This window comes from Lutjanus erythropterus, chromosome 13 (genome assembly GCF_056507025.1).
Source record: "Lutjanus erythropterus isolate fLutEry1 chromosome 13, fLutEry1.hap2, whole genome shotgun sequence".
NCBI classification, from domain to species: domain Eukaryota; kingdom Metazoa; phylum Chordata; class Actinopteri; order Lutjaniformes; family Lutjanidae; genus Lutjanus; species Lutjanus erythropterus.
This window is the reverse complement of record NC_139329.1, coordinates 16,260,384-16,274,317: the sequence shown is the minus strand read 5'-3', so window position 1 is coordinate 16,274,317 and position 13,934 is coordinate 16,260,384. Positions and strand designations below refer to the sequence as shown.

Below are 13,934 nucleotides of genomic sequence, written 5' to 3'. Positions count from 1 at the left end.
TGGGTTAAATTGAGACATATTATGTGGGGAGGACATTACCACATAGCAACCGCATTTTATGGGAAAAACTGCGGCTTTGAACCGACGGTCTAATAAATGTGAGAGAATTACTTTAATTCACACACACAAATCATTCATTTTATCTAGTTATTAAAGAAACATTGAGTGTACGAAAAAGCTTGAGGCATAGCTCAGGGTCTCACTTATTCAGACTGCTGATGTACAACAGGACGTCTCTGTCTGCATGTTAAGTGGTGAGCAGACCTCTAAGTGAGAATGTATTGTTTAATCAGAGCACTAAAGAGGAACAGACCTGCCCACTTATTACATTTTAGCTCACCACTGCGCGCCTGCCAGTGTCTGACTGACTGGCTCTACAAGCTCGTCCACACAAATCAATCATGTTATTATGTGTTGAAACACTGCAGAGTGGGTGCTGAATGGTGACTGTCAGTCATTTCAAGCCAGAAACAAGTGTAGCTATAAGACCACTAACCTTACTGCGAGTGATGAAGTTATTTTCTTTCCCTCGCTATCAGTGCTGCTCAGGACTCATCTGGGACACACCCACTGCCTTTTTTATATTTCAGTGAATCTGCTTCACATAAATTACACTTTGATAATCATGTCATGACACCTGTCATGAACATGATGTCTTACGTTTTGACTGTTATCATTAAGCATCATTCAATCACAACCTCAGAGACTGATGATGGACAGTTTGAGGGAAGGGAACACAGTACCGAGGTGATTTTCTTGCTAGGTTTGGCTCCTGGCACCCCGAGGCTGAGTCAGCTAATAAGGTGACCAGCTTACAAACTAACTAGCTATAACACCAGCTACAGATAACAGGAGACTGAGGTTAACCTTCTTTAGCAACAAGTAAACTAGCTAACTGCTATCTGTCAATCAGTTAACTCTGTAAGCGAAATCACCTTGGTACTGTACTCTGTCATCAATCTTTAGAACAAGTCCAAATAGTTCCACTTCAGCTGAAGACCAGGAAATTATTCATGACTCATTTATAATGTTCTCATGACGTCCAGTGTCAAAACCACCTACAAGTGACAGTATTGTATAATGTTAAAACAAAGAGCTAAACGTGTCTTCAAGTTGTCATAACAAAGACATCTCAAACAATGTCAAGTTGTCATTAAAAATGACATAATTGATCAAATGACACTTCATGACAACAGTCATAAACATTCATAGACGCCTTCATCAGGTGTCATGATATGGTTATGACAGTGTAATGATCTAATGATGATGCAGTCTTATGCACACCCCTTCAAATTACATGGTGCCTTTAAAACATAAAGACAAATGTAGATGCAATCTTTTTAAAGACTTACAAGACACTAAGTGCTTCCCCTGTAATTTTATGTAGCAGTGGGTCACTGCTATCTCCCAGTCTCTGTTTTAATGTGTGGGGAGCCAGTGCAGGTTCCAATTTATGAGCTTCTTCTTGGAAATGATAAATGCAACTTTAGGTTTGCATGTGTTTGTTTTAGTTTGAAGTTTAGCTACATTTCAAAGCAATTTATACCTCACAGTCTCTTTTGCAGTCTTGTTAATTTCCTTGCGATGTATCACTACTGAGTAAACACAGAGGAAGCTCTAATTTCTAATGGGAACCCATTCTTTCACTCGCCTTTAATACACAGGCCAGGGAGCTTGTATCCATCCACACACTGGCCAAAAACACACACAGTCAGCACCGGGACCTGGCCAGATGGCTTGGCCCAAAATACTACATGCTTACGCTTTCTGTGCAGAAATGTGCAGTTGAATTACACTGCAAATAGCAGCGTGAACTGTCAATGACTTTTGTTTAAAAGCAAATAAATAAACGAAATGCTTGGATCAGCTTTGCCTTTTGAAACAAAGACGCTCTGAATTTGTGTCAGGGAAATAAACAGTCCCTTTTTAGATCTGATTAGCAATACTGTAAGTCAGCCAAACAATCACTTCTCAGCCTGAAACAATGAGGTGCGTTATTTTTAAAACTCAAAGGAAAGTCCATCATGGTTAATAGCTTGACCAAGTTCTGCAAGTGCTGCAACGACCTGCAGGTACAGTTTCATGCACAGCATCATAAAACAGGCATTTGTGCTCCAGACAGCACATATCCTCAGACCAAGGAGCTGTGGCCACAGATGAGGTGCCAGGCAGGGGATTCAGCCAGGACGAGCAGAGAGAGAACACAGAGCCAGAGGCCTCAGCGACATTTATACACACCAAGATGCAGCTGTTTTGAATACTATCAGCATGTGCACATGCATGTGTGTGTACGAGTGTGAATGAGTGAGTGGCCTGGATTGAATTCAGCTGAAACAGCCAGACAGCTTAATATATCCAGGGCGGCTCAGATGTGCCAGAGCGGACAAAAGGGTCTGAGACGAAGCCACAATTTTATCTGTCAAATGGCCATGAAATTAAATGATTTCCGAGACACTTTACTGAATACCTCCATTCTATATCCATTTAAAATAGATCGGAAGAGGTGTCACACTCGTGGGGTCAGGCGCGAGCGTTGTTTGTAAAGTTAAAAGTTTATATAAGAGATGTGGGAAAACAGGCTTTAAAAATAGCACGGCCTCATCTTGAAGAAAGACAATCACAGTAAATAAATCATTAGTATGTGAGCCAGAGGATGGGGAAAAGCTACATGCTTTGTTCAAAAGACAAGCTGTGGAGAAAAGACCCAACAAAGCTCGGATAAAAGGCTGCTGAACTTGAGACGCTCTATTCACACAGCCAATGTGACCTCCCTTATCTTATCAGAAGCAAAGGGACAGAGTGAGGTAATGCTTTTATCTCTCCTCCTCAGGACAAGGGACCATATTTGGTCAAGCTGCTGCCCTGCCATTTACTGAAGAATGTAGACATGTCACCTGACGCGATCTCTCTGGATACGATGCATTGTAGCCACAGACCATGCAGTGACAATACACTGCACAGTACAGTCTGTTAATGTACAGTATGCAGATACATACAGCATTTGCATACAACTCAGAGGATTTAACTTTGCAAAAACTGCATCATTTTAAGGTTGCAAAAAGTATTGAAGTGTTGATACATTTACAATACAATAAAAACAATACAAAACAAACTTTTGATCAGCACAAAATTTTTACTCTCGCCACTATAATGACTAAATAATTAGTAAGGGGTAAGGGTAACAATAAATAAACAATTAGAGATAAAAAAAAAACATCACAGTTTTGGTGACTAAAATGATCATGGTTGAAATGTGCTGAAAAAAGTACTGATATACGGACTGAAATCACGTTTTTTTTTGTCTTCATTGACGTAAAACAAACCCACATTGCACATTGCACCTGCCTCTGGGAGACTTGCTAATTTTAGTTGATGCTGAGCAGTATGTACAGTACAGTCAGTTCTTTAAAGCTTGGTAATAAAACACAGTTTAATGATAATTTGACATGATATACTAATTGTCTGGAATTTTATTGTGGTTTATCGTGAAATTGTTATTGTTTATTCCTATAAGAATTAAAAAAAAATCCTAGCTTATGTGCTCATGACTGATTCCAGGAGTTTGTCACTAGAATAATTTATTAAAATTTTTTTGTTTTTTTGTTCCAACATCGGCTCACTTTAAATTTATTCCTTTAAACATGATATTGGGGTTCTGGTTAAAGAATGCCTCCAGGTAATGAATGCAATTATTCTATTAAGTAAAGTATTTATAGTTAAAGCTCAATCAAGAAGTAATATGAACTTAATTTTCTTAATAAATACATTGCAAAGCCAGTTTATTTTGGAAAAGTAATCACTACAAACCATTACAAATGAGAACAAAATAATGGGAAAAGATTTGTTTTAGTGAAAAGTGGGACTATACCAAAGTCTAAATAGCCCTACCTGTATTTCAGTTTTTTGAACTGGTACTGTAAATCAGATTTTTTGAAATACTGAAGGGTTTTTTTTTAATTTTATCTTTCTTCTTTTCTCATTTATGTTTCTTTTATTTTGTCTAATTGCCTTTTTATTTTTCATGCAGTTGGAGTTGTTGTGAGTGCTTGCTGTATTATTTGTCTGTATTAATTAAAGGCATAGTGTGCAACAAAAAATATATATAGACTTAAATAAACTTAATACAAAGATAACAACAAAATGAAGACACCTTGGGAAGGAGTAGTGAGCAGATGGAAAAGGCAAAAACTGACATTTGAAATTTACATTTAAATCTTAAGTTGGATATACTCTTGAAACATGGGTTTAATGCTGTAGATATTTCTACCATTGTTTTTGATTTTTAGGCCCTTATCTGATTTCACCAGTTAATATCACCATGGCAGCAGTAGACAGATGTATTGCATTTGGTGAGGCACTATGTTGTGGTTTAATTATACTCCTCACACTCCTCACTGTGTTAACAGTCTTTCATTTACTTTGTGAAATGAGTGATGGTGGGAAGGTTTGCGCTGTCTCATTACTGAATATAAGACTATTTCCAAGCAGTCACAGTGTTTACATTCTTTAATTTTCTGTGACAGGAAGCTGGGTTTCTGAAAAGGAGTCGATAACTGAGTCTTTCTTCACATTTCTCATTTTGTCTTTTCTCACAACAATCTTGACAGGTATCAGAAACTCAGAGGAACAACATCAGCAACCCATGCTGACCAGTCACAGTTCTCGTCTCCATGTGGTATTTCTGTAGGCCTGATGTGTAATTACATTTCTGAGGAGGCTTACACCTTCAGATGCATAATGCAAAACAACTAATCTACCTTAAAGTGGTGCTGCAGAGATTTCATATTGCTCATAAGAGACAGATTTGAAAAGATAATAGTCAAAACCAAAACACAAAGGCCCATGTGTCATAACTATTGGTTCCTAGAGAGGGCAAGCTCTACAAACACTGGATCCCTCTTTTCCCATAATGCAACAAACCCTTTCTTTAGATTCTCCCCACCTTCCAATTGCCCACTTTCAAACACAGTGCCTCCAGTTTATAACTCTGAAACAAATCTACAAATTTTAAGTGTCAAACCCAAACTGAGAAAACCCAGGTGACAGGGTTTGATAGGGGTTTTTCAAAGGCCGATGCTGTTATTTAGAGAGCGGAGAAGCCATGGCCGATTGACTTTTTACTACTTAATGAAACTGAAAAATACATTGGGTTATGTTGTACATTTCAGAACATTAGTGATATTCAGCAGGAACATCATTTAACTGCATTATTCCATACATTATAACAAAATATATACTTAACACTAGCCAGTAACAGCTTTAGATTGTATTTCAAACAGATGATGATGACTGAAGAAATTTAAACAAACATTTACAGCAGGATGCATCAGAGTTATAGAACAGGGCTCGAAACTAACACCACCTTCCCAAAACTCACAAGGGGGAGCGCTTACATTGTTCCACAGCAGCGACACTGACAAAGCTGCCTGCAGATGTGTATGAAGAGATTTTTTTGTTTATCGACCTTGTGTGTGTAGGCATTGGCTGATGCTGATTCGTGATGACTAAACTGAACTTCACATGTAGAATCAGGCTCCCATTTAAAGGCACAGTTCACCAAAAAAATCTAAAATGCATACTTTTCCTTTAAATGTCTTCCTCACCCTCCTTTTAGAGCTGTTTATCCACGTAGATTATTTTGGTCCTAGTTGCAGAGTTTTTAGGGATATCGGCTGTCGAGATGTCTGCCTTGTTTCGAATATAATGGTACAACATGGGACTCGGCTTGTGGTGCTCAAAGCACCAAAAACATACATTTTAGAAACTCAACAGCAATGTCTCCCTCCAGAAATCATGATCTGGTTACTCAAGATAACACAGACTTGTCGTGAACAGTTTCATGTAGGAACTATTTTCTTTCTAGTGGAAAGAAAGTAGTTAGAAAGTAGTTCTGGCAGAGTGTAGAAAGAATATAGTTCTTACATGAAAGTGCTCACAACAAGGTCTGTGGATTACTTTGAGTTATAACTTCTGTAAAGAGACACTGCTGTTAACTTTTTAAAAAAAAATTTTTGAGCACCACAAGCAAAGGGCTATTTACTCTCATTATATGTGAGAGAAGCCAGACATCGATATCTCCAAAGCTCGGCAACTCACACCAAAACACTCTGGATGGATGAATAGCACTACAGGTAAGCGAAAGAGTATGCATTTTTGATTTTGGGGTGAATTGTACTGTTAAGCTACAGGAGTGAAGCCAAATGATCAAAAATCTCAAAATTCTGTTGTTTTTACTAACAGCAGATGAGCGAGAACGGTACATTATTGCTCCATGCTTACATGGCATGTTACTTTCTCATACAGTACAGTACTTGAAACAGAAAGATGTGTAATCAAGCATTTATGATCACAGATGGTACGCGGATGTGACCACACAAACACACTTATGCAGTGTTTGTGTTGTGTTGTATACAGTGCTGCATGTTGAAATATGCATCACCAAGTGTGACTGATGTCTAACCCATGCTTGGCTTAACTGTAGGATCAGTCTCTCAGCATTGCTTTGTTGGTTTATATCTGTTTTTAGAGGAACTGAATAGGGTCCGTTCATCGGAGCTGCCAAAAGGATTAGGCTATTTTCTGCTCAGCTCAGCTGTGGCCTCAGGCAGGTCTGTTCAGATGGTTACACTGGAGTGTGAAGTGGAGATCTCTTCATTGTGTGGCCAAACACAGGGGTGCAGTCTCCAGCCTCGTAAAGATGATCAGACAGGTTTGTTTCAAATTCCAGATTAAAATGTGTTGGGTTTGAGAAAACCACATGCATATGGGCATTTCCGCCTGCTCACACTGATGATTTCTGTTGTTACGATACAATGGGCAGAAAGAAGAACAGTTGGGAAACACAAAGTCCATCATGTGTCATGCTAGAGTCTCCAATCCATCTGACTTGCATGACCTTATGTGGGAGGAAACTTATGCGGACATGGAGGGAAAAAAACGAAAAGCGACGTGGGCCAGAAATCTTAATCTTTAACTTTAAGGCAACAGCTGTGCTTCTCCCTGAATAAAATTTCTTATTAATGAGCTATATGGAGCACAGTGGTAGAAGAAATAAACTATTTTAATAGGGCTATTCTGGTTAAAATGACCACTGCTGAATGATAATGTATCTAGGATATAAATAAAAACAAAGAGATGCACAGCCTCTCAGAGTGGGTTACTTAAAACAAATTAGATGCCATATTTGACAGTATCCAGTCAACATGACAAGGTAATATTGACTGGCTTCAGGTGATCAGTAATGTCTTGTAGAATGGGGTTTGACTGCCACCTCCAATCACCAAGAAAAAAAATGTAAAGCAGCTTGCAATCATTTTCTTTGGCAAAAATAATAGCAGTAGAGCAGACAGAAAGCCAGAGGAATCAAGTTTAAGAGTGAGGTCCCTGCCAACATCACCTCAGAAAAAGTCTGCCTGGCTGTCTGAAAAATAAACAAGCATCCTCGGCAGAATAAACAAGACGAGGGGAAGCAGAATTACATTATTCAGGCTTGACAAAGGGTGGCAGCTTTGTAAACAATAATTGATAAACTCAGTGTAAACAGTGGAGGGCATTTATCTGCAGCATGCTATGGCCAGAGTAAATAGAGAAAATATGTTCTGTGCACAGGTTCCCTGGTCTTTTTTCCATGTATAATGCCAGCAGTTAACTTAAAAGTCTGAGAAAACTTTTGTCAAACAGTCAAGCGTCTCAAAGAGATCACAAATGTTTGCTTTTCTCCAAAGCACATTCACCGTCTACTTGTTATAACCCTGAATTCAAAAGCTGGAACATCTTGTGAAACATAGAGCCGAGTACTGAACTTCAATACTGCAATGGCACGGACCGAATTACTTCAATACTAATGAGTATCAAAAAATGCCCTGTCATTTGATATCTAAAGAGTAAATCTCATCAGCATTAATGAGCCATTAAACATGCAGTATGCTTGTATAAAGATCTAATAATGCTGGTGATTGGCTGTCTAATGTGGAAGAGACATGCAGGAGAAACACTATGTTACACCCAGAGGTGAGTATCATTGTTTTGTTTTGTTTTTTACCACCAGGTCTTTGAACAACTTCTTCCTTTAAAGTGAGTAAGTGTGCCCTGATGTGTCTTGTAATTTTCTATTGGTTAAAATTGATTTAGTATGGAAAAAAGTATTGTGCAGTAACCAGTATCAAAGCCAAACTACTGGTAATGGTATCAAAACAATTTTTATTTTAATTTTGACCAATACCCAGTCCTAGTAAAATGCAAAGCAAAAACACCAACAAACAAACAGAATGAAAAAAATAGAATTAAGTTCTATCTTATCTTTGCATAACTTTAAACCTTAATATAAATTAAATACATGAGTTTCATAAAATTCAACCTTTGTACAGGGTCAGTGGAGATTGAGTGGGGATTGACTTACTTTTGAAGCCAACCTCAGGTGGACATTTGAGGAGCTGCAGTTTTTGGCACTTCTGTGTTGGCTTCACTTTTCAGCCCTGGTTGCTGCTTTGGTAAAACATCAAATATTCTGTCTTTGCACTGTTTCCAATTGAGCACATGTGAAAATGGAACTTTTTTGGAATCAGTGTTGAGATACATTTGCTACTATTTTTACACTGATGTTTGACTATTTAAAAATGTCTTCTGCTCTGCAAACCACTGAGGAAATAAACTACTTCTTTATGTCAGAAAAAAAAAAATACTTGACATAAAAGCATGTATGCGGATGCTCGGGGAATGTCACTTCTATGCAATGTTCTGTTTTAAAATGTGTCATCAGCAAAGTCAACGTGGCACATGTGCGACCTGCCGTGTCAAACACTGTAACAGAGGCGCTAAAGCAGACGACACAGGAGGAAGCTGTCTGCTTTGATTTGTGCCATCCTTCAGTCTGACTTGTCCTGTATCATCCCCTTGATGACGCAGGTTTATTACCTCAATACAGACTTAGATATGCATGCAGGGTAGAGCGGGGCTGTGGATTTGCAGAAATCTATCCAGGCGCTTTTCATTTGCATTTACATTCTCAAATAAGGAACATTTCAGGCCTGAGAAGCCACTTGTCTGGCAACGATTAGCCAAAGGCACAATGCCCACAGATAGTATTTAACCGCTCTGCCACTTTCCCTCTTTCTGCTGTCGTGGCTAGAATTCAAATTGGACAGAGATTTATTTTCTTTCAAATAAGTAAACAAAATACTCCAAAGTGGCACTTTTAAAATCCTGTGTTGACAGTGACGCACAAAAACATTTAACCTCAGTAATCTGTCAGAGTCGAATAATATTGTTGGATTAAGTACAAACTGTAACAGGTAAACACCATGAATTAATGTCAGCAGGAAATCAGTGATGACAGATGAGATATTTTATTCATGGAAGTTTCACATTTTACAGGGTTCAACATTAATGTTTTCTTCACTTCCCCAAATGCCCAGTCAGGTAAATTAGTTAATTAATGACCATCACAGCTAATTTTTCCAATCGATAAACCTTTCAAAAATATTTCATTGAATTTAATAAAAATATTACATTCCAAGGGACTACAAGTCATCAGCTACTTTACCAGCTACTTTACAACTGCAGGGCTTATCCCGTCCATCTATTGCAGGGGATGCCTGCCCGACCTTGACTAATGCGATAAGAAATTAAGAGTTTAATGAAATTAAACTTAAGATGTGTCTCTTCTACTGCGACGGGTGCAGGTGCATTTACCATTTTTCCTATCTAGTGCGTTTCTGCTGAAGGTGCACTTTCATGGTCAGAGAAACAAATAGCCATGTGCCACCAAGGACAAAGCAATTTGACAGGGCGAAAGAAGCCTGCAGAACGCTTCTCTTGGTCTTTCTCAATGCCATCATCCAGATTAGCCAACCACACACCTCTTCCTTCATCCTCCTCGCCTCCAGTTTATGTCACTTTAGTATTCAGGTGCTGATGGGTTGGTTTGGACTGAAGGACACTCACGTCTGTGTAGCATGCCAAAAAATTTCTAATAAAGGCTGTCACTACACAATCTTACAGTGAAAGCACGTGGGTCTCAATTAACGGATGCCTGTGAAAAGTTCCCTACAGGGGCTACTGGCAGGGACATTAGGGGGACAGAGACAGTGTGTCTGGAGCTGAATACATTTGAAGTAGAGGGGGCAGTGAATTTTCTTTGATTGTCTGTATTCATTTTGGAGATTAACACAAGCAGCTATAGACAACCTGAAAGAAACTAGAATTACTGCCTCGTGTTTGTACGCCTACGCTAACCACTCCAGTTTGCATGTCCACACTCATATAACACAGTTTATGTAGCGAAGACTTTGAATTAATGTAATAAAAGGTACAGCGTTGCTTCAAGGTGGGCATCCAAGATTAGTATCCAATTCGGTGTCCGACAAAATGTGAAATATGGTCTCTATCTCCCCTTCTGTTCCTGAGCCATGATGTTGAATAATGGCCGTTGAATAATGGTGGAAGTTTGTGCCAAATTGGAAGAAATTCCCTCAAGGTGTTCCTGAGATACTGTGTTCATGAAAATGGGATGCACTGGCGAACAACCTGAAAACACAATATCTCCTGCCATGGCTGTCACTAGTGCAGAGGCATAAAAAATTCAATCACTATGACTAAAACCATAAAATATTTTCCAAATTAATGATTCCGAGCAAGCAGTAATTGAAAATTAACACAGTCATATTGATAAAGAGTGTAAAAGATCTATTAGTATCACAATTAATATCCTGATATATCAATATTATATTGAAAATTGCCTGAAATGAACTTTAAATTTCAATATTTGAAATCAAAGGCAGACTCTGTGATTCTCCCTCTCCTCTCCATCCCGCCTACCTGCAGCTTCTGGCTTGCATCCAAAAAAAGAATCCTTCAAAGACGACACAGTGTAGCTTACTGGCCATTTTATCACGCTTGACACTTATATGCAATAATAATCTTTTTAAATAAGAACTTCAAAAATGAGAATGGATGGGGCATAAAACTAATTACTTGCTGACCTTCACAAATCCAATTTTTTTTTAATTTAATCGAATCATGACCTTAAAATTTAAAGTCAAATCGAACTGTGAATTACTGTTGACACCCTTAATCCTCATGATGATATTGTTTGCTTCTTTGTGTCCTGCAACTATTTGAACTGTCCCAGACTTAACCACCATTGTCCAAAACTTGTTTTTTTCATTCTGAAATTGCTGCTCATTAAAACTCTCATAAAGACAAGTACAATAGGTTGTACACAACTAAATTTTAACAATGCCATTATTATTTTTGTCAGACAACAGTCAGTGGTGGTTGAGTTTGGGAAATTACAGACTCAGCTGCCCTCAGGTCTAAGATGTGAATGTAACACTGCATATTTTCCACAAAGTTATTACGAATATTAATACACATGAGTAACTAATATTACATACAGAGTTGAGTTATTTGTTTAACTATACAGGTTTCCGGATTATTCATGGCATAATAAATACACCTACGTGTATGATAATGAACGACTGGAGAGGTAGCTGTTGTTTAAATTTGCTGTAGGACTGCTAACTTTATTAAGTTTTAATATTTTTTAAATGAGAAAGTAACCATTTAAATTCCTAATATGTGGTCAGTTTATTGGAAATTTGCTGAGTTTTTGTAATAACAAGTTTCTTTACTGTCCCAGAATTGTCCCAGACACCATATCTCTGTGTCCCAGGTGTTATTTTTATTGTCCTGGGGACAACGGGACATCCTTAATTTTGAGCACTGATTGCCTGTACTGCACAGCCCCTCCTGTCGCTATTTGAGGTTTTCAGAAATACACAGAGCGTTCTGCTCGACTGACAGGAAGAGGAATCAATCCTGCCATCCCCTGCTCTACGCTCGCCCTCCACATCCGAATCACGCTGACATAATGGAGGAAAAGTGGAGGAAAATAGAGAAAAAAAGACAAATATTGTCATGACGAAGCACAAATGGATTACCTGCTTGGCCAGACTTCAACCAGCCTTCAACTTAGCCTGAGCTGCACCCACTTCAGCAAAATCTGCCCAGGCTGCCAACTCAATAGTACAGAGCATCTCTATGGAACAAGCCAGAGATGAGAATTCAGAAATCAGCCTTGCGTGTCATCAGTACAAATGAACTGGCCTTCACGGATATGGAAAATGCCCGCCTCTGACTCTCCTTTGCTTTTTGTTGTCCTATGAATATATTCATATAATCTCATTGTGAGGGGGTTGTGAGCATTACTCACTGTCGGCCTGCATTACTCTGTGGTGATTTACATAACTCATTGGATATAACTCATCCACAGGTCACTCCCAACACCGCAGTTCCACGCTTGTACAAACAGAGCCACACCCTTGCTTTTCATTCCATGCCCATAAATTGATCCAATCCGAGATAATTGCTTCTGCAATTCCACTGACATGAGCATAAGAGTGTGTGTGCGAGTGCAAATCAGCGCACTCCGTGTTTTTATTATGTGAGCGTCTTTCTGAAGTAATAGCACGGTGCAGTTGGGGAGCTGAATTGAACCAGAGGCAAGGAGTAATCCCCTCCAGTAGTGCTTTGTTCCATCAGCAGGACAGAGTGGGATCTACTTTGCACCGACAGAAAGGGCTGGGGTCGCTCCGCATGGCTGCTCGAGCTGTCGGCAAGGACAAGAAACAAGGCCTCTGTTCAAAAAAACCTGCTGATGCTACCCCCTCTTTCAAGATAAGTAAACGCTGTAGATGAATAGATCACATTTCAGATGAAGACAGAAAAACAAGCGCTACCTGTACAACAGAGGCGGCTTAGAGAGATAAGAAACGTGAAAGTTCAAATCAGAACAGCGGCACAGAAATGATTCTGTTCTCACACACTAGTTTCTACAATCTCATGGAACTTGTTAAGCTTATTTAGCGTCTCCTTCTGACCAACTGAAAGTGGATGCTGCGCTTTGAAAGCCGAAATAAAGAACAAAAACAAACAACAAACAGCTACAAAAAAGACACGGTGGCAGTCGTCCCAGAAAAGGGAGAGATTTGAGACAAATCCTGCTGTGCATTTCAGAGGCTGGATGTAGCTTCTCATCTGCTCCAGGGGGATTGGACTAAGGCTGAGGACCATGGTGTTTGGAGAAACGGGAAAAGAGAGGGAGGGGATGAAGGTTTAGGATTCGCCCTTGCTGGAGCTTTAGTGTTCCATCATTAAATCGGGGTGAACATGTTTTAATACGATCACCATAGACTGGAAGGCGAGGGCAAGAATCACTGAGGGCAAGTAAACAACTATTATATTAGCAACAAATATGTGCCAAAGAGGCTGCAAGGGCTATATGGGCTGGACCTTGAAATACAGCTATAGCAGCTCAGCTTGTGTACTGAAGCAAGAAGAAAAAACACAGCGCTATCTTTCAAGACTTTTCAGAGTGACTGCACCAGTGCTTTCAAACTTTATATAATTGGTTTCTCAATGTAAATGCTTCAGCCAAAAGCACTGGGCCACAAGCTGTATAGACATGGTGCATTCCTGCCAGTGCCATTCCCTGTCAGCTAACATTTGTAGGAAGCTACTGCCGAGTCAGAAACAATGAGGGTTGGACAAGTGTTGTTTGGTAGAAGAGAAAATCCCAGTCCAATTTTTTTTCTCCTCGGCTCATGAATGCCCACTCTCACAAAGAAATTAATCATGTCTGTGCCTGTTGCTTGCCAAATTTCCATAAAGTTTGAAAGCTCTGTTTGAAGCAATTAGGATCATGGTGTTGCCAGAATGCCGCTCTTGCCAAATTACCTGTTCTCATTTCGCTGCGTGTATCTCGGCTGGGGGTCGGCATCTCCATCATTAACATCGTAGCTGGCCTCAGGGTCCTTCAAGGGACATGAAAAGGTTAGGACACCATTCAATAAAGTTGTGTTTATTTTGTCAACAAAGATTTTGATAAATAAATATTCACTGGAGTCCTTTTATTTCATGACTAAGTTGTGTTAATG

The 13,934-nt window shown here is 39.2% G+C and overlaps 1 protein-coding gene across 2 annotated transcripts in view; it reads right to left on the bottom strand.

The window, feature by feature from the left end:
• furinb (furin (paired basic amino acid cleaving enzyme) b) overlaps positions 1-13,934 on the bottom strand; it is a 102,844-nt gene that overhangs the window by 24,738 nt on the left and 64,172 nt on the right. For both annotated transcript variants that reach the window (XM_084733566.1, XM_084733567.1), the window contains exon 6: positions 13,735-13,811. In XM_084733566.1, coding sequence (XP_084589692.1) covers positions 13,735-13,811 — 77 coding nt within the window. The remainder of the gene's footprint in view (positions 1-13,734; positions 13,812-13,934) is intronic.